Source organism: Mauremys reevesii, linkage group 2 (assembly GCF_016161935.1).
Source record: "Mauremys reevesii isolate NIE-2019 linkage group 2, ASM1616193v1, whole genome shotgun sequence".
NCBI lineage: Eukaryota > Metazoa > Chordata > Testudines > Geoemydidae > Mauremys > Mauremys reevesii.
Genome location: NC_052624.1, coordinates 47,665,190 through 47,691,820, shown reverse-complemented (window position 1 = coordinate 47,691,820; position 26,631 = coordinate 47,665,190). Strand labels below are relative to the sequence as shown.

General features: G+C 42.1%; 1 protein-coding gene and 1 long non-coding RNA gene across 14 annotated transcripts in view; one reads left to right on the top strand and one right to left on the bottom strand.

Moving 5' to 3' along the window:
* The window catches only part of PPP1R9A (protein phosphatase 1 regulatory subunit 9A), a 251,370-nt gene that overhangs the window by 47,416 nt on the left and 177,323 nt on the right, over window positions 1-26,631 (bottom strand). For 9 of the 13 annotated variants that reach the window (XM_039522746.1, XM_039522751.1, XM_039522753.1 and 6 more), the window contains exons 6-12: window positions 23,962-24,097; window positions 13,851-14,006; window positions 12,922-12,966; window positions 5,608-5,661; window positions 2,704-2,933; window positions 571-667; window positions 291-462 (exon numbers count right to left, since the gene is read on the bottom strand). In XM_039522746.1, the coding sequence (XP_039378680.1) occupies window positions 291-462; window positions 571-667; window positions 2,704-2,933; window positions 5,608-5,661; window positions 12,922-12,966; window positions 13,851-14,006; window positions 23,962-24,097 (890 nt within the window). The remainder of the gene's footprint in view (window positions 1-290; window positions 463-570; window positions 668-2,703; window positions 2,934-5,607; window positions 5,662-12,921; window positions 12,967-13,850; window positions 14,007-23,961; window positions 24,098-26,631) is intronic. The other 4 variants (XM_039522752.1, XM_039522759.1, XM_039522756.1 and 1 more) reach the window with 1 other exon arrangement.
* Window positions 6,889-20,559, top strand: LOC120397173. Its single transcript, XR_005593700.1, has 3 exons — window positions 6,889-6,948; window positions 18,637-18,739; window positions 20,350-20,559. It is a non-coding gene; the product is annotated as an uncharacterized LOC120397173 (long non-coding RNA).

The following is a 26,631-nucleotide window of genomic DNA, read 5'->3' as shown; positions in this document are numbered from 1 at the left end:
ACTGAAAATTCACTGATGGTTTAATGAATAAATAATGACCTCTGCTTGATTAACAGTCCTCCCTCACTTACACTTACTGATGAATATTCATTTTACAGCTGTTCTGTAGTGCTGCACTGCCGCTAAATAATATTACATAAAGTGTTCACTATCAGATACTGCATTTTGGTGAAAATGACAGGATTATTATGATATTCATTTATTCTTTACTGTAAATTCTTAAGTCACAACTGTGATATTCATACACAGCAAACTGGATTAACAGGAGTTTAGGGCTGGTTCAAACAGACCTTGACTTAAGCCATCCAGGCAAGACACTTGCTCTACGTCTAGGCTCTCCACTGGATCTCCTCTGGAAACTTCTCCAAAAGACGTTTGCCTTTCAAAAATGTTGTTGTTATTGTTAACCTGGCTCCCATTTTGCTTCAACAGCCTGAAAACTTCAGCTTCCAAGTCTCTAATCTAAGAGAAATACATCCAATTATTAGCTAAAACGAATAACTATGCTTTTTTCCAGACTATCAGACAGCATTGCCTTATTCTTCAGACACTTGAGTGAACATTACTCACGCGAGCTTGTAAGCCTTGAACCTCTGCAAGGTGCGCTTTCTCCAGTTCTTCTATTTTTTTTCGCTCAGCTTCCTGGCGTTTGATGAAGTCAAGTTCTCTTAAGGGAAAAAAAAATTTGCTGGTATCAAAGCAATCACAGATTCAAACACGAAATTAACAAATGTACTGGAACAATACACATTAATATACCCATTTGTTTAAAAGATAATCCTTAGCTAACAGGAGATTTGGTACTAATCCGATAATGGTAAACATGCAGCTGCAAGTAGGAGAAAACAACTGAGCAGTTATTACCAACCCAAATGAATAAACTGTAATCATATTGTGGAAAACTAATTAAGGTAAAAATCCCACTTATTCAGACTGTCAACAACTGTGTTGAAACTGTCATAACCTAAATTAACCTTTTCATAATTTGTACTTATAAAGCATCATTAGTTCAAATTATGTTGCATTTTGCAGTTACAGTTGGGATGGAATCGCTCTGTTAGATATGAAAATGACTGTGTATCATCACTTAATTTACATCTCTAATGCATAAGGTACGAAACTAATTATAAAAAATTATAAGTAAATCTGTGAGGTAATTTAGGTTTTGAGACAGCCAAAAATGATAGGCCAGATCCTCCACTGCTGTAACTCTGCGTAGTGCAACTGAGGCAAGTTCACACCAGCTGATGGTTTGGCCCTACTTCTAAGGTCTTGAAAAGCTGAGTCCATTAATGATCCAATGGCACCATTCACAAGAGGTGCCAGTTAGTTCTGGTAGACTAGCAAAATTCCACTGTGGCTAATGACATTTTGTCTACCTAAAATCCTCCTTGCAGTTTCAGTGGGATAGGGTATTCAATTCCTCTGCTAGGAGCTGTCTATTGTTGCTATACACTGTACTGTTAAAACAGCTGAGTTTCATTATAAAAATGGCTGATTTCAGTAGCAGATGATGCAATCCTCGTGTAAAATTTGTAAAATTCTTTGGAGAATGAAAAGTGTTGTATAAATGTAAGAAATTATTGCTCAGATGTCAGGAATGGGGGGTCAGGGGAAACTGCTTAGGTATGCTCTAGTTCAAGGGTGGGCAAACTTTTTGGCCCAAGGGCCACATCTGGCTATGGAAATTGTATGGCAGGCCATGAATGCTCACAAAATTGGGGGTTAGGGTGTGGGAGGGGGTTAGGCCTCCGGCTTGGGGTACGGACTCTAGGGTGGGGCCAGAAATGAGGAGATCAGGGCGTGGGAGGGGGCTACGCTGGGGTTTGGGTTGGGGGGTATGGGGGTGAGGGCTCCAGGGTGCAGGAGGGGGATCAGGGCAGGGGCAGGGGGGTGGGGCATTGGAGGGAGTCAGGGGTGCAGGCTCTGGGTGGCGCTTACCTCAAGTAGCTCCCAGAAGCAGCGGCATGTCCCCACTCCGGCTCCTACACGAAGGGCCAGGTGGCTCTGCGTGCTGCCCCACCTGCAGGTGCTGTCCCTGCAGCTCCCATCGGCCACGGTTCCCGGCCAATGGGAGCTGCGAGCTGGCGCTTGGGAAAGGGCCAGCGTGCAGAGCCCCCTGGCTGCCCCTACGCATAGGATCCAGAGGGGGGACATGTTGCTGCTTCCAGGAGCCGTGACACACATGGAGCAGGGCAAGCCCTGGCCCCTGCTCCCTGGTTGGAGCTCGAGGGCCAGATTAAAACATCTGAAGGGCCGGATGTGGCCCCTGGGCCTTAGTTTGCCCATCTCTGCTCTAGTTGGTTCAACTCAATTCAAACATTCTCAAGAGCCAGGAAGAAGAAAAACACAGTGTGAGAATGTCTCAACATGATTTGCTTCTTCATGTTGCATCAATACAAAACAATACTTAGTCAAACTGATGCAACATCATCATAACAAACTGCTGCAAATATGGCTCTCTAACATACCAAGGATGAATACTGCTAATTAATTAATTGTTAGTCATTTTAAAAATATGCACAATGCTGACATTTTTCAGTAATAAAAAACCCAATGGTTTTGATGGCAGCAAAGTGAAAAATGTTGTTTACCTTATAGGCCTTTAACACTGGGTTTCATATTTCAAAAGAGATAATTATATGACATAAACATTCCCTATCTGGCCACTAATTCAATCTTTGGCCTGTAGCAGCCACTTACTTTTGCTGAAAGTCCTTGATCAATTTCTTTGCTTTGTTATATTTCTTCTCCAAAGCCTGATACTGGCTTTGAGTCTCTTTGAGGTGTTCATTCACAGTGTGACACAGGGTTTGGGCCTCAATCCAGTAGCTCTCTAGTTTCATCATCCTTTCCTTATTCTCCTCAATGTTCTGTTGGAGCTGGGTCTTCTCCCGTTCCCATCTCACTTTCTCATTCTCTGCAGCCTGTAGCTGGACACAGCAAATACAGTGGCTTGAGAGTAAAAAGCTGCATTAAAAATCAGTAATTCAAGATGCTTTGAAATACTGAGAGGCGCGAATAGCAGTGTATTAATGATTACAAAGGTTGTGTGTTACTAATGCAAAGAGCATTCCTGTACAATGAGAACATTATAATACATGTTTGACACAGAAGAATGAATAAATTTAAATTAATTTGAGTCTTTTGCTTCTGGCATCCATTGCAGCATCTATGCTCCTGTGGAATGTGGTACCATTTTTAAAATTCCAGCTTTCTAATGTTGGTGCATTCTGGTGGTGTGCCTGGGACATAGTGGAGCACTGGGAGTGTATTTTACCTCATGTATCTGAACCAGGTACATTAGAAAGCACTATGGACTAAGAAACTCAAGATGTTTTATTATTAGAATTACAAATTGTAACTTCTATATTTGATTTTACCACAAAGCTATTTAGAAAACAATGGAGGAAAAGCTAATTGTGTCTTATCTAGCTAACTGCCTTCTTTCTGAAATTAGAAACTCTTTTGAACTTGAAATTTATTGCATTAGTTTTCGTGCAATGATAATTTCTTAGTCATAATCAGTGTAATTTAGAAAGTTAAAAAGGGAGATTGGTATCTTAATACACAGAGAGAAGTATTAGTTGAGCTAATATCAAATTTTAATTTGGAAGCTTTTTTTAATTAAAAAGACAAGTTTTAAAACCAATATTTCAACTAATTTCTAAAGCTGTTATAAGAATAGGAAAAATCTGGTTCTAGTTTATAAATCTTAAACTTAATTTATTTTATAAATTATCAAAGAGATGATATTGATAAAAAATGTCCATTATATTTATAGGGCTCTGTCTCGCAAGGGGCTGATCACTCTGTCCACAATCCAGCCAAGCACTTAAGCATCTGATTAACTTTAAGGCTAAGCACATTGGTGGTCCCACTGAGTGAAATCTTAGACCTACTGAAGTGAATGAGAGTCTCTCTATTGGTCCAACAGTCAGGATTTTACCCAATAAATTCAGAGTAGTTAATCCTTTTTCCATGTGATTTTGTATCTACGGAAGAAAAAGTGGTAGGTAAAATCTAGATATTATTTATTATTATTAAAACTAACTGCAGGCGTAAGTGCTTGGCTGGATCAGGGCCAGATTTCTCAGCACCTTGCAGATTAAAGTCCATACAATTTACAAAAAGCAAATAATGTTTTATGCACGGACTATTTACTTATCAACAGCAGTTAACTTGTACTGGCAAAGCTGTGCTGATATCATAAATGATGCACACACAAACAGAGTAACTTGTAGACTGGACATATTATTTTACTGGCAAAAAAACAACGAGTCCAGTGGCACTTTAAAGACTAACAGATTTATTTGGGCATAAGCTTTCATGGGTAAAAAACCATCCAGGCATCTGAAGAAGTGGGGTTTTTACCCACGAAAGCTTATACCCAAATAAATCTGTTAGTCTTTAAGGTGCCACCAAACTCCTCATTGTTTTTGTGGACACAGATTAACACAGCTACCCCTCTGTTACTTGTTTTACTGGCAGTTTAACCAAAAATAGCCATGGTTCTATTATAAAGGTCAGGGGAAAATGTGTGGCAAAGAAAAAGACAATGACTCCAATCCCGCAACTGGATTTGCAGAGATGAATGCCTACATCCAGGACGCATTACAGGGAAAAGTCAATGGGGCTGTGCATGGGCACAAAGATGTACCCATGTGGGTACAATTGCTGGATCAGAGTCTAAACTGGAAGGAGGGGAAGAAATTTCTGGCTTTCTAAAATGAAAGAGAACAATGAGAGTTCACATAAAATAAAATAAAATTACAATTGCCTTTTAACAGTAATCTTAGCAGATCTATTTGATAAACATTAAGCAAATTATATGATGGGTGTGGATGTTTATAAGAAAAAATCAGCTGAATCCTTTTTCAATTTTAAAAATTGCTCTTTTATCTTCCTTTTATTTTGTTCTGTAATGTACATAAAATGTTGTTATAAAACCTATTACTCAACAACTGAATCATTATCAAAAACTGAACTCCTCGTAAAGGTTGAATTGGTATTAAAAGACCAAATATCAGAAAACACATGTTCTGTATATTAATAAATTAAATCTAATTTCTAAGAGCCAATTGTGAGATAATTTTCTCCATGAAATCAACCAGCGTTTGCCTTTTATAACATGTTTTAAACTGCATGCAGTAGTTTCTCATGTATGCAAAAAGCAAATATTGTATCCAAAGAAATTAATAGTTAAAGGAAAGGAAAAAGCCAAAAGTCATAGGGGGAGAATAAAATAGTCTTCAGATCTCTACTGATCAGAAAACTATTAAGAAGGCTACAATTAATGAATATAAATATCATTTACAGAATTGTTAAAGAAAATGAATTAGTACAGTATAAAAATAAAATCGGTCTTTTAGTCATTATGTTATCCTTCAAAATGCAGATTTAACAAAAACTAGATATTTTAGCAATTTCTCAATAGCTATGCTTTAGGTTTTACTGAAACGTCTACTGGAAGACTTACACCCAAACAAGCTTAATCTGAGTTTCATTCTTTCTTAGTAAGAACTTTTGTTTACATACAGATATGTGTCTTCCATCAGATAAAAGGAAAAAAAAATCAGCACGAATTAACTATGTATTGATCCTTACCTTTGTCTTCAGCTTTTGAATCTCAGCCTCTGTAACTGCATGTTTGATTTGCAACTAAAATTAAAAGCACAAAATAAACAAGTGAACTAAGAGACTAAGTGCTCCAATATTTTTAAAGCTTGTGCTGCCAGTTGAATACCTTATTACACAGCAGAAGGCCTAGAGAAGTGCTGCAGTGCAGTATATTGTAAATTAAAATGTCTAGCTTGCAAAATGACTCAGTCTGTGAAACCTAATTAAAGATAGAGTTCTGCCTAACCACTCATAATTTCAGATTAGGACACCCAATCTGTCTGGCAAAAAGAAACATCTTGCACTTAAAAAAAGAGAGAGAGAGAGAGAGAGAGAGAGAGAGATGAAGATAGCTTTTATCTTGCTTGGTTTTGCTCTCCTCTGATTTGAATGTGAAAATGTCCCAGTGCACGCTGGAGTTTGTAGAAAGTCCCATTGATTGGATTAAGCAGGCATGTCACAGAAATAAAATACAGAAACAGATGATTTAATAGCTCCAAATGACAGAGAAGCTTGCAGGGAGGATTCCATACATACAGGTACTGCATGCAAGGGGAGAGGAAAAAGTGGTGATTGTCTCATAGGTCTTGTTTCCATTGCAACAGTTAGCTTGAGTTACTCTGCTTGAGCTAGACTAATTTGAGTGAGGGCAGCCACACTGCAATACTACACTCGAGCTACACAAAGTGACTAGATTAGCATCTGATGAGCAGTGCTAATCTGAGCTATAACCTGTAGCTGAGTTCCCACTGCATTACTACCTTGAGCATCAGCAGCACTTGAGCATCAACCTATACCTGATGGACCATCTAGCTTTAGTTTAAAATGCCACTTAACTCAAACTAGATATTTCTATGTGTAGACTGGAGTCAGGTTAAGGTCAAAACTTGAGTTGCAGTTCAAGAAAACAGTGCAATGAAGACAAGCGCTCAGTCTATAGTTTATGCACATTGTAGTTTCACTGAACCATCTGTGACTGTGGGAGTCCTGTGGAGAGGGATTATTTATTTTAATATATATATTTACATTTTCAAAAGAATGCCTATATTTACTGTGATACAGCATGGCCAGAAGGCAGCAGGAGAGTGTTACAAGGGAGCCTTATTCCCTGTAAGGGGAAGAAAGTTTGCTATAGATTAACTAGAACACCTGAAGCCAATTAGAGCACCTGAAGCCAATTAGAGCACCAGCAGTCAGTCACATGCTTCAATCAGACAGTGTGGGAGCTGGAGCAGAAAGGATTGGTATTGGAGCAGAGAACAGTTTGAAGAGTAAGCAGCAGAAAGTTTGGAGGAGTGCTGCAGTGGGCTAAGAAGTCCAAGACCCTAGGTAAGGGGCACCTGGCCTGTGCAGAGGGAAGGCAGGAAGCCCCCCCCCCCCAAGCTGAAGGGCAGGAGAGGGAAGTAGCCCAGGGGAAGGAACCGCCAGTTCAAGTGGTTCACCACTATCCTCAGGGCCCCTGGCCTGGGACCTGGAGTAGAGGGCGGGCCCAGATCCCTCCCTCTCCACTCCCCTCCGCAAAGACACTAGTGGGACAATTAATATTCCAATTCAGGGGCAAGAAATGGTGCCCTGAACCCACCCCCAAAGAAGAGAAAGTGTGAGACCCATCATAATAGTGCTGGCAATTTGCCACATTACCCAAATGCAACTTTACCCTAAGGTATCTTAACCTTTATTATTAGGGTCCTACCAAATTCACGGCCATGAAAAATGCATCATGGACAGTGAAATCTGGTCTCCCCCCGTGAAATCTGGTCTTTTGTGCGCTTTTACCCTATACTATACTGATCTCATGGGGAGACAAGTGTTTCTCAAACTGGGAGTCCTGACCCAAAAGGGAGTTGCAGGGGGGTCATGGTATTGCCACCCTTACTTCTGCACTGCCTTCAGAGCTGAGCAGCCAGAGAGCAGTAGCTGTTGGCTGGGTGCCCAGCTCTGAAGGCAGCGCCCCGCCAGCAGCAGCACAGAAATAAAGGTGTCAATACCATACCATGCCACCCTTATTTCTGTGCTGCTGCTGGCGGCAGCTCTGCCTTCAAAGTTGGGCTCCCAACCAGCAGCCGCTGCTTTCCAGCTGCCCGGCTCTGAAGGCAGAGCCGCCCCCAGCAGCAGCACAGAAGTAAGGGTAGCACTACTGCAACCCCTCCCCCGCAATACCTTGCAACCCCTCCCCCCCCCCCCAAGTCCTTTTTGGGTCAGGACCTCAACAATTACAACACCATGAATGCCTGAAATCATGAAATTTACAATTTTTAAAATCCTATGAACGTGAAATTGACCAAATTGGCCAGCCTCTTTCTTTTGTATGAAAAACAGAGTGTGTCTGCTCCAAATGTGCAATGCATAATCTCTGCATAATGCTTAAATTTTCTGAGGATTTTCAAGTAAATTTTGTTAATTAATTTCCAAATTTAATCAAATCAAAACAAGGTTCAAAAGTATGTACATACTGAGAGTTTGGACACTATGTAATTATTTTATTAACAAAAAATTATGTTACTCAACACAACTGAAACCGTATGTTATTCACCACTACTGAAACCATGCTTAGCCATTGGACAACATAATTTACATTAGCCTCTTCCATTTTTTAACAGGGCATGCAGGAGCCTTTTGGACCAGTTCAGGAGAGGTGCACAACACTGCCTTTCTGTCACATGCAATAATGCTCCCTGCAGCTGAAAATAGGGACTAACACAGAGTATGGGCACTGGGTTTTCCTAGCCCCAGGGCACTTGTGCTATGCTGGAGAAGATTAACTCTGGCAAAAGGAATGACTGCTCTCTTGGAGACCAGGATGTCTATAAAACAGGTCAAGCAGTTCAGGGCCAGAGTGCTTGAGCTGTCTGAATATATTTCAAAGTTAGGATCTGTGGCAAAAGCAACAGCTACGATGATCAATACCAGCATCTTCATGAAAGTGCCCAGATGGCTTAGGGGCTCCACTTTCACAACAAGGCACTGGCATGAAGATACTTTGCTTCATAAAAATAATAGCTGCTGCTTTGTTACAGATGTAACTCTACAAATACTGCCAGAGTATAAATCCCCACTCCTATCCCCCGCATTAGGCTCTAGCTTTGGCACATTACTAGAGATAAGTGACAATAGTGTTGGTGTGACTGTCCAGAATGGAGCAGAAAGAATAGTAGAAAGCAAATAAGGTCTGTATGTGGTGGTGATGATGGTGGTGGCGAGCTTGGTGAGCAGATGCTGGAAGGCAGACTTCTCTACTGGGGCAAAGATGAACTTGTGGAATATATGGAGGTTGTGATAATGGTCAGGTGTCTGTGTCTCCTGATGCAAGAGTAAAGGTATATACAGTTCGGTGCCTTATTTTTCATTTCCTTATTTTGTGCTAAGTGTGTTATTGATAGATCAGCCTTAACTGACACACAATGTAGTGTTTTTGAATATTACTATAGATACTTCCTCCAACAAGAATTCCTCCTTTTTCAAGGCTAGGAGAGGAAAGTTTATGAGCCAGATCCTTGGATGGTATAAATCAGGATACCAGCTATGCAGATTTACACCAGCTGAGGATCTGGATCTATAATTTAAAAAAAGTTTTCCATTATTTGGTGACTCAAAACTTTTCCACACAATTAGATGACTCACCTTTATTTTATGATTAAAAAGGAAGAAAAAATATCCAAGGGAAGCTCTCCTGAGGGCTAAATGCTTACCCAATTGAGTTACAAAAAGCCAATACAGATGACTGTAAATTATATGCTGTCACCTGCCATTCCTGACTAGGTAAGACTAGCAGAGGGATCAGAATTTCTCTGCATGCACATTGGCCCCAGTTCTGCAATCAATGGAAGTTTCTTGCATAGAGGACTGCAGGATTGGGCCTAGGATGGAGAGTGAGGAAGCTGAGCTCTCGCCAATAGTACAGCTCTTTAATGTTCTTGCATATTCCATTTCCAATCTATGGCTTTGCGGCACTGCGGAAGACAGCATCCTGAGAAAAAGAGGATGAGGACAGGTGGCAAAGAGAATGCTTTTGTGTGTACAGATATTTTTTCCACATCTTCTCTTTCATAAAATTACAAAGATTGGGAAGGAGTCAGATAAAACAGAAACAAGTGCCTTCCTAACTCCAATAGGAATAGGTTAGTGGTTCACTTAATTCACTTCACCTGTGTAAAATCCAAGTAATAAAACATTATATGGGGGAGATGGGCTAAGGAGACAAACTCTATCTGTTAACTCTAGAGTGGGGTGCACAACCATCGTGCAGCTTCCAATGGCTGGACCAGCAGTCACAGCTGCTCCTTCACACTGGCACCAGTCCCCACATGGTGCTTAACCAGTGATCCGCACTGCCACAGTACCTCCAAAGAGCTTAAGTGGGCCTTCCACCCTTCGATCACTAGATGTTGGAACTATATTGGGAAAGGAGGAATGTTTGGACTCTTCCTTATCTGGCCAGATAGGAGTGGAGGATTTGTACGGGAGATGCTATGTTTAGTATCTACAAGATGCATCCAAGATGTGTCAGACTTCTGAACTCCTTCACACCTGGGTCCCTACACTGCAAGACCTGGATCAGGCTGGTGATTGTGAGCGGCTAGAAAAACAATTTCTCCTAAGGGTGGAGGAAGAACAGGAAAAATTAGAAGAGAGCCACCTCAAAAATATGTTGTTTGTACAAACACCAAACTTTACTTAGATCAGCTATCTCACTACTTTGGGGTAAGATGAGATGAAGGGGAGGATGGCTGTATTCGCCTATGTCCTTTCCAGAGGCAATGATGCAACGGAAGTTCATGATTTGATGCCGTGGGCCATCTGCTTGCAGCCCCCTCTCCATCCCTCCTACAAAAGCTCACAAGCAAGTGAACTATATTTAGACTATTATTTAAGAGACTTATATCAAACAAACAAACCCAAACTGTTGCATAAATTACAATCTGCTCAGATACAGATGGTTTTATCTGTTATTTTTATGCTTTCTCTTATTAAGTAAAAAATGAATACTGATCACTCAGGCAGATCACTGAATCAGCACATGGTACAGCAGATCCCACTGAGGTAAAAACAGAAGCAGAGACTTTTCTCACAAACATACCAATGTGTAGACTGGACATTTGGAATGTTTTTGTTTGGACAAAAGGAATTATGTTTTGCAATACAGATAGTAAATATATGTTTCTCTTTGACTGAAGGCAGAGATGTAATGGACATTTTAGTATATTTCTGTTGTAGCACTAAATAAGGGGCTAGGTAAATGGTTTGGCAAGCAAATCTGGATCTTAGATATATCATATGCATGTTCCTTGGGGGAACAGGGCATGCGTGTTTCTTTCTATATTTTATACAATGCCATGTACATTATTGGAACATAAACATTATTTCAGATTTTTATATATAGCACCATAAGTTTTTCTAGTGCTATACAGGATCGTTGTCAACAATGACACTTTATGTAAAGTATTTCATCCTCAAAAGTGCTTTATAAATATTAACTAATTTATCCTCACAACAATATAAATAGTAATGCCAATACTTTATCAAGAGACAAAAGGGTTTAAAGTGGTTTGTCTAAGACCACAGAGAGCCTGTTTGCATATCCAGTGTTACATTTTTGTATTGCAATAGGAAAGAAACTACCTAAAAAAGTCTCTCTTCAAGTTCATCCAAAGTTCAAAGTGTGCTTGGCTGTGTAAGTCTTTTATTTTTGCCTACAAATATGCACAGGTTACATTAAAAAAATCCAATGTATTTCATTCAAAATATATGTATGTATTCCAATTTCCTTACTAAAAGAAAAACGTGTAACAAAAGTATAAGGTTCCTAAATAAGAGACATGTCAAACTTATTTGAGCATATTTTTCATCTGCAACAGTTGAATTCAATTCAACTTATTAGGTCACACTGTTATGTTTGAAGATTATGTCCAAGCCACTATTTTTCAATACTGTCATATAGCTCCATGATAAGAATAAAAAAGAATAGCTCCTCCCTAACTACAGCCCCAGCAAACATCAGAGTGGGTGTGAATAACACCAGTAGCACATCTAATGTTGAATTAATTCAGGGCAAATGCCATTAAAAACATGAACTAACTCTAAGTCAATGAAACTTAGCTATATCCTGTTAAACGCAGACAGTGAACAAACAACAAGGCTGTGTTCATATTCTGCTTATAACTACGTGGGTTAGCAATCATAGATTCAGCTGTAATACAAGTAGGACTTACATGGTTACATTTCCTTCTCAAGCTCTCTTAGAGCCACCTGGATTTGCAGCTTCCCAACTCCCTGATTCTGATATCATCTACACTGGGGCTTTGAGTTAAGTAAACTAGTTCCAAAAATAGTTTAAAGCCAGTTTGGGCATATTCAAACACAGTGTAGCCCAGACTGGCTGGCCTAACTGTTTAACAGAGGTTAATGGGAACTATGTTCAAGCACAGATTTAAGGGTAATTCGATAAAAGGCCCACAGAATGCCCACCACTGCTCTGCACTTTGGACAGCCTTTTACACAGTGAGAGCAAAATGGATGTAAACATTGACAGATCAGAATGGAAGTATTTTATAAGCACTGTGCGCTTATTTCAAACAGGTATCAATGACTACACAGGATGCAAGGTAGTGGAGAATCAGGCCACCGGTGTGGACAGAATTTAACACAGCAGCTCACTATTGTCTATAGCAGGGATCGGCAACCTTTGGCACGCGGCTCGCCAGGATAGGCACCCTGGCTGGCAGGGCCGGTTTGTTTACCTGCTGCATCAGCAGGTTCGGCTGATCGCAGCTCCCATTGGCTGCAGTTTGCTGCTCCAGGCCAATGGGGGCTGTGGGAAGCTGCGGGGGCCAAGGGATGTGCTGGCTGCGGCTTCCTGCAGCTCCCGTTGGCCTGGAGCGGCGAACCGCGGCCAGTGGGAGCCACGATTGGCCAAACCTGCTGACGTGGCAGGTAAACAAACCATCCTGGCCCTCCAGGGTGCTCACCCTGGCGAGCCACATGCCAAAGGTTGCCAATCCCTGGTCTATAGTCTAGGATTTTAAAAATGGGGTCTTAAAACCAGCCAACACAATGAGGAGAGTCAATGTCAAAATGTGCCAAAAAACTCCTTCCAGAGAGAAACACTTATGAACAATAAGTATCTTAAGGCTGAAGAAGACACCAGCTGAGTGAGGAATGACACAGTGACTGGCTACCCTCTATTCTAACTCCCAGTGCCAATCATATGTATTTATAGAAAATAAGAGAACTGGCTTTGGGAGGGCAGGAGAGACTGTTTCTTTTATATCTCCCCGCTGGCCCCATGAGGGTGCTGCCGCTCACCTCCCCCATGAGGCTCCGGCTGCTCTCACCCCTTCCATCTTCACCCTATTTAAAAAAGAAAAATTGACTTTATTGTCACGGTTCTTGGCCCAATTGCTCCAGCCACGTGGGAAGCACTAATTGCAACCGCACACATCTTACATTCCCATTGACATCACACTTTGTGGAAGAAGAGGCACAAACCATACCAAGAACTCAGAACCTAAACTACAGTGGCATTAGAGCCGATATGTCTGTCATGCTTTGTGAGTGATTCACTGACTGCAACTAACATCGCTGACCCAAGTCAGACTTAGTACTAGCAGGTGCCGTGCACGCCTCCTCCCCACCCAGCGCCATCAAAGCACCTCAACCCCAACCTGCAACGTGCCTGCTTCTCCAAAAAAGGAGCCTTTCTTAAACCAACTGCCAGACGTGTCGCACTGCAGTACACTTAAGAGTGGTTTTGTGCTGTGGGTAAAGGGAACTAAGAGAGTCCACTACATTCATTTTCACTGAAGGTTAGCTCATTTGTCTCTCAATGAACTCCAGATTCAAATCTTAAAGTAAACATTTGTTTAGAAAGACAATCAATCTGCCAGCAATGAACTAACTCACAGCTTCTTCTCCAAGCTGAAAAATTGCAAATAAAGTGCTGAGACATAAGAGGATTTTTTGCTGAAAATTTATCAAACTGTTCTAATAAGGAGCACTATTAATGATTCATGCTTTACAGAGCCTTTGTCAACACAACAGATATCTGGCAACAAATGTTAAAAACAACTGAGAAAATGGGCCTCACTTATTTCTAGCGTGACTACTTAAGCCATTTACAACTATTGATTATACAAATAAGCTGGAAATCAATTCTGTTATTCAAAGATAAATCCAAATCATTGAAAAATGAGATTACTAGAACCCCAGAAATCTCACCGAGTTGTCCATCTTACCTCTTTGAATTTGTGAGCAAGCTTAGTGGTGTCCAGCTCGGTTGGGGAAAACATGTCGTCATTCTCAGGAAGATCAAACACTTCAATAGCCATGTCAGCTCCTGGAACGATAGGTCCCATGTCTTCATCTTCTTCATCCGTAGCATATTCTCCTGTCTTAATATTATGGAGTTAAAATATTTCAGTTATCCTCTTATTAGACATGGCTTGTTTGCACTGTAATTAAAAAGTTAAATCTATAACACCTGAACACTTCCATATGGCCACTGAGATTAGTAAGCGAGCACATACAGGATTCTGCATGCAACGAAGGTTATATTCTCTCAGATTTGGTACAAGCAGTTAGGAATCTCAGTGGTAAAAGTACAGCTCAATCCAGGGCCAGCTCTAGGTTTTTTGCCGCCTCAAGCAAAAAAAATTTTTGGCTGCCCCCCACCCCAGCCCTGGGCTCCCCCCCGCACTCCCCTGCTGCCCCAGCCCTGGGTTCTCCCCCCCCAACCCACACCCCCTGCCGCCCCAGCGCTGGGCTCCCCCTTTCCTCCCTCACCAGTGCCCTCCCCCCCCACCCCAGCCGCCCCAGCCCTGGGCTATCCCCCCAACCTGCACCCTCCTGCTGTCCCAGCCCTGTGTCACTGGTAACTCGCTCCCCGGACAGGTCATTCAGCAGGAATTTTGGATGTGCACAGAACACAGACAGGATTGGTTCCCATATGGTTACAGAACTGCAGTAAAGTGGAACAATTTTCAGCTTGTGTGATTGCAGGATATCTGGATGCATATTATAAGACTATCCTACATAAATGAGGAAAAGTTGAGGTGCCTTTATTATTCTTTTGTTTCGCTCTTTGTTTCTATGGGAAATTTGCCAATGCAATATCACTGTCTTCCTTTTAAACAAACAAAACAAAACAAAACAAAAAGGCAATGGCTGTTGAAAATAGTAATTCCAGTCCTAAAAACCACTGGGAAGCATTTCTTGCTCAATTTTATCCTACTTTTTCTACAGCAAGTTACAGTGGATCAGTATATTTGATTTGGGAGAAATGAAGTAACAGCTGCCCAAACTGAGCGTGAGCACTCCTGAATTTTGAGGGTGTTCAAATCTGGAAGGCAGGTGCTAGATTCCCTTTCTGAATATTAGCTAAATCTGGCAAGGAAAAGTCAATTTCTGCTTCCATGGCTCAGAAGTGGAAATCCTCCTACATGCCTGGTACTGTATCTAAAGCTGCCCAGCTCCTCTAGCAGAACCTCTCCTCTCTTACTTTTCATTTTAAATTATAGTGGGATCCACGTAACTCCCTTGCTAGGCTTCAGATAGAGAGGTTCACTGTCCATTTCGTCCACCCAATTCTTTCTTTGGGGGCTGCAAGGTGAGGTCACACCAGTATCCCTAATGCAGTCTGGGGATGTCTTCTGAAGGGGACATCTGGGGCAAAGCTTTCTACTGCTTGGGCACACTTGTTTCCCATTCACAGTGCCACCCCTTTCGACTCGCAGCATGGCTCAGCTACCTCACTCCCTACCCCTCCCTTTCCTGTTGATAGCTGCCAAGGGATTGCTGGGAAATATAGTTCTTTCCCTGCTCCAGGGCTGGCTCTATAGGCGGGGAGCTAGGCAAGGAACTACGGCTCCCAGGGTCCTGTGGTTTCTCAGCTCCCATGCTGGATCCCCAGCTGCTCCATGGCTCCGCTTCTGCAGGGTTGTGAGAGGGAAGGAAGTGAGGGGGAAAAAAAAAAAAGGATGGCCCGAATGCCGCCCCCTGCAAATGTGCCGCCCCAAGCACCTGCTTGTTTTGCTGGTGCCTAGGGCTGGCCCTGGCTCAATCAGGAAAACAAAAACAGAGATACTGCAGCATTTTCAAAAAAGATCCGTCTGCCTTTATAAAGCTGTAGTTTAGTGGCTCTCAATCTTTTTAGTTGCAAGACCCCCGCCCCCTTCCATTTAACTAAGGTTTAGCTGGGAACCATTCTCATTTAGCAATATGGAAAGAACAGGGCCATGCTGACCCCTGGCACTTGTTTATAACACCACTGGAGATTGTAACCCTTAAGCTGACAAGCCATGGTGCATTTGACTATCTGGTGGTTTATTCATTATGTCTGAATTCATATAAGAAGCATAAGATCTGCATGGAAAAATACTTTTCTAAAAAAAATAATCAATGCGGGTGAAAAGCTGGCCCACTGTAGTCAATGGCCAAACTCCCATTGGCTTCAATGGGAACAGGATTTCACCCTGTCTGAGCAACCTGATCTTGCTGGTTGTAAACAACAGCAGTGGGTGTTTCTTGGGTTGGTGAAATGTGGTTTGTGGAAGAAGCGCTCTCGTACAGGATGGAGAGAATGTTTCTAGTTTTTCAGCAATCTTCAAGCCATTTCACAACAAAGGGAAATACAATATAATGTTAACGGGAGAAGAAAAGGGCATATAATTGTGGCAAAACACTACCAAGAATTTGAAACTAATACGTAATATGGACAACTCCCCGTAAATTAGAATCTTAATTGACATCATGTAAAGGTTAATAATAGCTGTGATGTGCTGTACGTACAATTATGCTGTTATGCCAGCTGGGACTGGCTGGTCAGAGAGCTAATCTGTTCTGTCCTATACTCCAGTGGGTGACAAGGAGAGTGGTGTGTGAGATGTTATTCTGACCCTAGGCCACCCAGGTTTCCCCCACTCTGAAGGGCTCTTCAGGCAGCCAGTTAAAAAGGCATTCCAGCTGCTCTGCATTGCTAGACTGGAGGCCAGAATCAGGCCCTGAGAGTCAAGGTTCCCAAGTTCAATTACCATTTCTGTCACTGACTTGCTATGTAAACTTGGAAAAGTCATTTAACCTCTTACTGCACCTCAGCTTCCCCCAGGTAAAAATGGGAATAATAATACTTACTCCACAGAAGTGTTGTGAGGTTTAATTAACATCTGTAAAGTGCCCTCAGATCCTCAGATGAAAGTGCACAGCATTTTTATTACCAATCTATTCTCATCAAGCTCGAAGTAATTGCTAGTCCCATTTTTTATTAACACATATTTTAAATACAGGGGGGAGATTTTCAAAGGCACAAACAGCATTTAAGCATCCAACTCTTACTGCCTTTCAATGGGACTTAGATACCTACCTGCCATTTGCACCTTTGCCAATCAAGCCCATTATTTAAACCGTGCTAATAGCATGCTAGGTGTTTTATACACAAGTATAAACAATATTATTGGCAATGAATATATAATAAACATCACCACTTTTCACCTAAATAGCAAATCTCATAGGAAAGTTTAAGAGTTGTAGAAAAATTTCAATTTAAGACTACTACAGAGACGAGTAAAAAAAAATGAAAGTTGTAAAATAAAGAATTTACTAGTATTCTTTCAGTAAAAAGAGGTATTAAAAAGAGAACTTATGTCATCCCCTTGGTAGGACCAATCCACACATATTAGTGTGGATCAGTGAAATGTGAATATTACTCCTATGAGGCCTAATTCAATATACCTGTCTGTGCATCTGTAATAGTGTTATACATATTATGTGTGTGTATGTATGTATATAAATGTATGTGTGTGTGTGTATATATATACACACACACACACACACACACCATACAATATACATATATTTTACATACTTAGTATATTCTATACATATACATATTTTATATGTATTCAGTGCTGAAACAGGACCTTCAGAACAGTTACATATACCTCCAGATTATTTTATTTATTTATCTTTCTTTTACTGCTTTCAGTGTTGTATCCTATATTCTTAGAGCTCACATGAGTAACACATTGAATTTAAGGAGACTACTAATATAAGCAAAATTACTCATATTCACATTTGCAGAATCAGGCTCGTAGATAGAACAGAAACTTTACTTTCCACCAAATTCTGGCCTTTTCCATGTAACACCACATTTATTGTTTTCCTGTTTCTAATGATGCTGGAAATTAGCGTGGATTTATTGGTTTACTTTCTTGTTAGTGCACCAGTGGTATCGATGGAAACACCTGGCAAAGGAAACACATGGCACTTGCTCCAGCTCCCAAGTCTCTGGGCAGGGCTCCAACACAACTCTGGAATCAGTATTTGTTAGTGAAATTCTGTGGCAGATGCCAGTAAAGTGAATTTAAATGTTGTTTTGGTTAGGTCTTACTTTCAAACTTGCAATTTAAAAAATAGTATTTTTCATCTGTTGACTATAGGATGCTGAATTTAACTTTGTTTTTACATATACAGTCAGATTATGAAGAATATTGTTAAATCAGATCATTCAAATTTTAAAGCAGGTGAATTTGGGGAGTCTAAAATACCCAAAGCCTCTTAAACCTAAGAAAACTACTATCCTTAGAATAAATATCAAAGGCTTAGATTTTTCCCCACTAGGTAGCCAGGTTGTCAATGTATTCTGATGTGAACTTGGTTTTCATTGAGTGGGAAAATTTGTTTTGCTCTGGAGTTTTCAAATACGCTGGCACTGCATTGTATGTTAAGACACCATTTGAAATGAAACTTTCTGTTTCTATTCATACTGATCTAGATCACAAACAAATTCAACTCGGGCAATGTCAATTCTGCAGCTGTCGTTCTTGGCAGCTGCCACAACTGACAGCTCCCTCACCTGGTGAACCTTCTTAGCTCACCGACCGGAAGTCTTCTTGTTGCCCCCCAACCCCTCCCTTTAGGGATGGCCTTCCCAGTATCTCAGACCCTCCAAAATGCTCCCCTCTACTAGCCATGATCCCCACCAACATTAGCTGGTGTTAACTGGAAACATCCCTCTCCTCTCCACAGACAGCACTGGCTGAGCCTGCAATCTCTCCCTTCTGCCATACACCACATATTCCAAACCTTCCAGAGACACGGAGGTGTTAGGAGAAGAATAGAGAGCTGACAGGTAAGAAGCCATGAGGAACACAGCACAACTGCCATTTCCACTGAGAGGGACCAGGTTTGGGGGTGTATTTCTGAAGACCTGTGATGGGCACGGCTAAATGGACGCAGAGATGGGACTCTCAGCCAGTGAACTGAAGCCTTGTCTATGCACCAGCTTACACCTATTTAGATACAGGGGCTTTTTTAAACTGATTTGCTAAACTGGCAAAAAAACATGTGGGGATGGTCTTCATTTGGTTTAAGAGTGGCTTATACCAATTTAGCTTAAGTTGATTCCTTCCTTACAGACTTACAGACCATTCTTAAATAGAAAGAAGAGTGTTTTTAAACTCATTTAAGTTAAGTTGGGGCAACAGTTTATTGTAGACAGGCTGCAGAGTTTCGCCAGATGATGGTGCAGTCAAAACTGACATTCACCCCCTCTGAACATATAGGTGTAAGGCAGCACTTGTTTAAACATAAAAGAAAATTTTACACCAACTGAGGTTGGTTTGTGTGCATCCACACAATCATTTCTGCTTCAGCTGATGCAAAACAATGGTTTGAAGCAAAAACACCTGAGTCCTCTAGTATAGACAAGGCCATAGGCTGGTATTTGAACAAAGTACAGAACCTGACAATGGCAGTGTAATATCATTTGTGACAGTGGGCCCATTCATGCCCTCTCTGAAATAAGTGGGAGTTTTGCTAATTAATTCAAAAAAGGCAGGATTGGACCCTTATAATTAATTAAATAATGCAAAAATTGTGTTTAAAAAAGTACAACACAGCAATTTAAAGGAATACCTGATGTATATGTCACGAATATACACTGACTGACTAATAAAGTCTGCTGCCTGTTATGTCACATAAAACTACTACTATTAGGTTGTTCAGACCCTGTGTGAAGTTAATAAGCCATACATGAAAATGTAATTAGGGTAAAAGAAGCAGCAAAGCGCAGACAAAAGTTATTTGCTTCAAAATAACAAACCTTTTTATGATAACAATTGTTATTGTTACTGTAGTTGCCTGAGGCTCCTTGAAATTCTCACTCAGTTTTCTAAAATGTTTGACAACAAAAAATAAAGAAGAATTCTTCTGTACGGTAGCCAAATGAGAAGTTATATTATGCACTCTGACGGCAAAAGTTCAGTTCATACTGTCTTCGTGATGGCTGAAATTCTCCCCTATACAACTAGGTCAGCAAAAGGCCTATTCAACACTTAAGTTTCTACAGAAAACTAGGCACTTAAGTGGTATATCGGCCTTTTGCTAGCTCTCTATATCAGGGTGGATTTCATTTGACATTATTCATTCAATTTTGCTGTACACTGCAGCAGATAATACCATAAAATCATCTTTAAAAACATGAATAGTAACTCTATTGTATTTTTCCATCTTAAATGGAAAACTTATTAATTCATATTGTTTAATAGCACAGATGATAGAGTGGCCCTGATTCTCTTCTCACATACACTGGGGGAAATCGGCACTAAATTTCCAATGAGCATAACCAACAGCAGACTCAGGCTTAATCTTTTGTTTATCTACAAGTCTCCAACAGGGATGAAATGGTACTTAATGGACTACGGACACAGTTTAATGCTCTTCATCAATGTTTTCTTACAGCTTGCACTCAGCTCATCACGTGCAAGACATTTGATGTATACTGGAGTCGTGTCAACTACCACTTTCACAACAACATTTCTAGTTACTACAATTGGAAACACTGGATTTGTTTAACAATTTGTCCCCATTTAAAAACAATCTTTTGGTATTTGGATATTAATGCACATAACATAATAATATTTTGCTTCTTCATCTAAGTCATGTCATTTTCTAAACTGGTTCTTCATGTTACTTTGAACACTGATAAAATAAGGATAAAAACTGAAAATCTATTCAGACCATTGATGTAATTAAAAAAACCTAATGATATTTTACTCATCTGTCAATAAAACACAAAAATACTTGTCCAAAGCAAGTGGGTGAGTAGAAATTTGCAAGGTTGTTACAGCGCTTGCATATCATTCACCATGAAATACAGCTATTGCAAAGAAGGAATGTGACAGCTACTGTCCGGCTATACCAGAAGAACAAGAGACACTGGAAGTGGTTTAATTAGTGGAAGTGGTTTAATTGGAGCACAACTTTATTAACAACTATCTGGGAGTACCCGGCAGACGAAAGTGTACAGTGCAGGTAGCTCCATGATCAATTCAATATCTACCCTGGGGTCTTCTGTCAGCTCCCTGTCCCCCGGATCCCCAGCAACCCCTCTCCTGGGACCTTACCATCCCCTCCCTTGAATGAGGGAGAAGGTAGGCTGTAAAGGAGGGGGGTTGGCTCTCTACCATGCCAGTCATAGGAGCCCCAAACCCCCTTTTCTCTCCTTTAAAAAACACCTCCTTTAAATCCTTTACCAAACTATTTGATTACTATTCCATTCCCCACAGAATACCTGCACCGGACATCCATCCCACACTTACCTAATGAGTTGGGACATCATAGCCTAACTCCCATTCCATGCTCACCCCAGCTAAGCTCCCTGCCCCCAAATCCACTATAAGGATGACAAAAAAACCTCACTCTGCCTTGGCCAATCTGGCAATGAGGGGAAAATTCCTCCCTAGTCCCCCCGCTCCCCAGGAAGGAGTGGCTAGCGCAATGCCCATGGCAGATACTGATATTTCACCACTTTCAAGGATAAGAGGGTGGCTGCTGCACCGCTTGGTCCTGGTGAAAGAGGGCACTTCCCCTACATAATCTTCCCTCTCTTCCAGTTACCTGGGGATGAGTTAGTGTCCCCTTGATGACCCACTCTGCATCTGTAGCAACGTCTGTGCCTCTCTGTCCTTAAAGAGGTGTATCCCTTTGCCTGGCGAGCCAGACCACCCTCCCACCCCACTTAAGGTGCAGTGCGGTGATCATCTTCAATGATTCATGACAAAATGCAACAGGTGGATGGAATAAAACAGGCTTGGAAGGATTAGATTTTTTTTATCAGTAAATATCAGTAAACAGCGATTTCACCACACACATGTAAACCGACAACAAAATATTTCCATTAATAGTAACAGAAATCTATAGATAGGCAAAGTAAGAAAAATGCTGCTTGAAAGCTTATTAGAACTTGATTTAAGCATATCTATTTTGTATACCTTGACTTGGTATGTTGACAGTTTGTGTTTAAATGGTTAAAAGACTTAACTTTTTTAATCTTAACGTCTACTATCATTAAATAATTATTGCCTGACCCCTCATAATTTCCAAAAACTGAAAATTTAAATCTATAAAAATAAATAATGCTTAAAACCCGTAATTTTGCATATATATGAACATTTAAATAGATTAAAACTAGAAAAAATACTTAAAAATAAACATCAATATTATCCATTGAAATTATAAAAAAATAAAAACCAAATTCTGCCAAGCCTAAATAAAACAAAAGGGAGAAGGGAAAGGACAATGACAAAACAATACTGAGATGAGGCAATTTTGCAGTAGGTCCCACCTGAAAGAAGGCACCTCCAACAACACAGTACTTTCTAACACCATTCTTGGGGCATTAGGTCAGAACTGACTCAAAGGAAACAGTGTCACCAACGGAATTACCAACACCAACTGTGACCCAGGGATCTGTTGGTGACAACTGGCAGAGGGCACTGGGGTATTTAAGGGCTACCAGGGATCCCCTGGGTCTGGTATCTATGTACTAGTTCACTGAACAGTCATATAAGTTCTCTACTGAAAGTCTATGTCACATTGGTCCTCATAATCACTGTGAAATGTATGCAAAGATAATGTAAGGAGTTATGTATATACACTGAAAATGATGTTCTTAAGGTTTGTGACTTGGGGCTGGTCACCAAAAGGTGAGAAACAGATTTCTTTCAGGCAACAGATGTTTATCATAGAATCATAGACTGGAAGGGACCTCAGTAGGTCATTTAGTTCAGTCCCCTGCACTCAAGGCAGGACTACATAATAACTAGACCATTCCTGACAGGTGTTTGTCTAACTTGTTCTTAAAAACCTCCAAAGATGGAGATTCCACAACGTCCCTGGGCAATTTGTTCCAGTGCTTAACCACACTGACAGTTAGGATGTTTTTCCTAACTTCCAATCTAAGCCTCCCTTGCTGCTGTTTAAGCCCATTGCTTTTTGTCTTCTCATCAGAGGTAGGGAGAGGGGCATTTTAAGGGGCTAGGGAGAAATTAAGGGGATTGTATGGCTAAAGCCTGTTGGTGTCAAAATGAGTATATATGTACATTGTGGGTGCTGGGAAATGTAAATATGAGGACTCTGAACATGCATTTCAGTAAAGGCTGTACATGGTATGGGTTAATCTGCATTCTAACTCGTGGGGGTCCATCAGATACCCAAAATGGAAAAAACAGATTAGATGGAAGTTTCAAAATAACACTTCTTACTAGTTCATTTAATGGAGGCTGAGGATGATAAAGAACAATTGCCCTCATGCATCTCTCTACAGAAACCCCAAAAAATTAATTACTGGAAGATAAAAAATAATCATTTTCCCAGAGAGAGAATAATGCTTCAGTGTATTAGCAAACCAACCTCCTTTCCTTAATATAGACACAGCAGACAACTCAACAAAAGAGCAATGCTTACAGAAGTGTCAATCAATTTGATGTTCACTCTCCTCGAACAAAAGGATTATTTTAAATACATGCTGAAAAACTTAGTAAGTGACTTTGTTCCTGAAGAAGGACACATGCTAAAATCGGTAAAGAAACAATTAGAGTTGGTAGAGAGATAGATAGCAGTACCCAAGTGTCTCTTTGACTGACTGTATAGAAAATCTAGACCAAATCTGGCCCTGCGCTACTTAGCTGTTCCAACTTGGAGCAGAGGATTTAGGAATCTTGTCCTATGCAACAGCAGGACAAGTTTCCTACCAGGCATTCGTGAGATTCATAGTCATATACACCAGCTATTGTGCTGGCTAGTGCATCACAGCCCCAGGTTGAAGCAGTCTTAAAGATCTATATTGATTAAAATACAGTGTGGGCATGGTTACATTTTTGAGCACCATAGGAATATATGTATTAGTAAAACAGGTGTATGTTTTTACAGGCATGGTACAATAGATTTAGCTTTCATATGACACTGCTTCCTCTCACCATTATCTCAAAGCACGTTAGAAAGAATGAACTGGAAATCGAAAAGGGAACATTATGAAGTAATGAATAGGAGGAATGCTAACAAGTATATTACCTCATCATCATCTGCATCATACTGTGCATAATGCTGTTCCAGGAGCTCTCTCTGGCGACGCTCTTGTTCTAGGGTCTGGCTAATCAACTGAGCAACCTCACTCACTTGTCCTGGCTTTTCTCGTCCAATTACAAACCTGCAGAAAACATAATTGAACAAGATTATTCTTCAGTCCTTTCTCAAGCTTTGTTTTTGATTTTTTTAATTAATGGTGTACATTAACTGTGCAAAATATCTGATGTGGCTGTGACCATATGCAAAGCCCACTATGTAGACTATTCTTGCCAGAGAAGAAATAATATACACCAGACATGGTGTGACCAAGTACAGTACAGTACAGTGTTAAAAAAACAACAACACTAACAATGCTCATGAAGTCTGGCTCCAAATTCCCCATCCACAGAGTGTGAGCGCCATGGATTTAGACCCAGAGCAGGGCAAATTTGTTACACACATCATCTACTTCTGAGGGAATTCTGCGACACTGCACAATGCAGAATTTACACAGAAATTAATGTTCTGCACAGAATTTCCTCCTCCCCGGCCCAGAAATGGGCTGCAGAGCTGCTGGCCACCACTAGGGGCACCTGAACCCTGCAGAGCCTGAGTCCCCAGCTTGCAAATAGAAGACACCGCTGAGGGAAAGGAGAAGGGAGCTGGAGGGCTCCCAGCAGCTGCAGTTCCCGGCACCAGGGCCACCCAGAGGATTCAGGGGGCCACGGGTCTTCGGTGGTGGGGGGCCCCCGCCGCCGAACTGCCGCTGAAGACTCGGCACTTCGGCAGTGGGTCCCAGAGCGGAAGGACCTCCCGCCGCCGAATTGCTGCCGAAGACCCGGAGCGGAAGAAGCTCCAGGGGCCCAGGCCCCGCGAGAGTTTTCTGGGGCCCCCAGAGCGAGTGAAGGACCCTGCTCCAGGGACCCCAAAAAACTCTCGTGGGGGCCCCTGCGGGGCCTGGGGCAAATTGCCCCACTTGCCCCCCCACTCCCTGGGCGGGCCTGCCCAGCACACCCTAAAGGAAGGAGGCAGCATGCAGGAAACTCCACACAAGCCTGGGACCCAGCATCAGGCTGTTTCTCCCTCTGGATCCCTGGGCTCTGGGGGGCAGGTGATGTGTGAGAGTGGGATATGGGGGGAGGCATCCAGAAGGTAGGCTGTGGGAGGGGTCAGAGGGTGCAAGTGTCTGGGCTGGGGGGGGTACTCCCGCAGCTGGGCTCAGGGGGAGGAAGTGCAAGTGCAGGGGCGGCTCTACAGTTTTGGCCGCCCCAAGCAGTCATGCGCGGGAGGCGCCCCGGAGCCGCGGGAGCAGTGGACCTCCCGCGGGCATGACTGCAGAGGGTCCGCTGGTCCCGGCTGGACCCCCCGCGGCTGCGGACGGTTCGCGGATCCCGCGGCTCCGCTTGAGCTGCCGCAGTCATGCCTGCGGGAGGTCCAGCCGAGCCGCGGGACGAGCGCTCCCTCTGCAGTCATGCCTGCGGCAGGTCCAGTCGTCCCGGGGCTCCGGTGGATCTCCCGCAGGCATGACTGCGGCAGGTCCACCGGCCCAGCCTGCCGCCCCCTAGATTTGGCCGCCCTAGGCACCAGCTTGTTTTGCTGGTGCCTAGAGCCGCCCCTGTGCAAGTGTCTGAGCTGGGGTGCACCCTGCAGCTGAGCTTGGAGTTGGGGGAGGAGGTGCAAATGTCTGGGCTGGGGAGCCCCAGGGCTGGGCTCAGTGGGGGTGCAGTGTCTGGGCTGGGGGGACCCAGCAGCTGGGCTCTGGAGGGTAGGGGTGCAGTGACTGGGCTGGGGGGACCCAGCAGCTGGGCTCTGGAGGGTAGGGGTGCAGTGTCTGGGCTGGGGGGACCCAGCAGCTGGGCTCTGGAGGGTAGGGGTGCAGTATTTGGGCTGGGGGGTACACAGCTGGGTTTTGGGAGGAAGTGGTGCGAGTGTCTGCGCTGGGGGCATGGCTAGGCAAGGAGGAAGGGGTGTGAGAGTCTGGTCTGGAGAGCACCACGCAGCTGGGCTCGGGGGGGGGGGGCAAAGAAACAGGAACTGGGTTGTCATAGGGCTTTCTTTAACTCTCTACTCCTGGGGGAATTTATTTTGTATCTGTATTGTTACAGACATACAGTAGAACCTCAGCATTATGAACACCAGAGTTACGAACTGACCAGTCAACCGCACACTTCATTTGGAACCAGAATTACACAATCAGGCAGCAGCAGAGACAGGGAAAAAAAAAAGCAAAAACAGTATAGTACTGTGTTAAATGAAAACCACTAAAAAAAGAAAAGGGAAAGCAGCACTTTTCTTCTCCACAGTAAAGTTTCAAAGCTGTATTAAATCAATGTTCAGTGGTAAATTTTGAAAGAACAACCATAACTTTTTGTTCAAAGTTATGAACATTTTAGAATTATGAACAACCTCCATTCCCAAAGTGTTCTTAACTCTGAGGGTCTACTGTAGTAGCTGACAGGTATTTTGAAATAAATTACCAAAACAATTGAAACTGGCATTATTAGTGTTATTTTGACAAATAAAATATGCAGAATTTTTAAATATTGTGCACAAAATTTTTAATTTTTGGCACAGAATTCACAACAGAGTAATCATCACTTCCAATCCAATAACTGCAGCACATTTCCTCCCACAAGCCTGCAAAAACACAGGCACATGGCAGTAGCATAGAGAGAT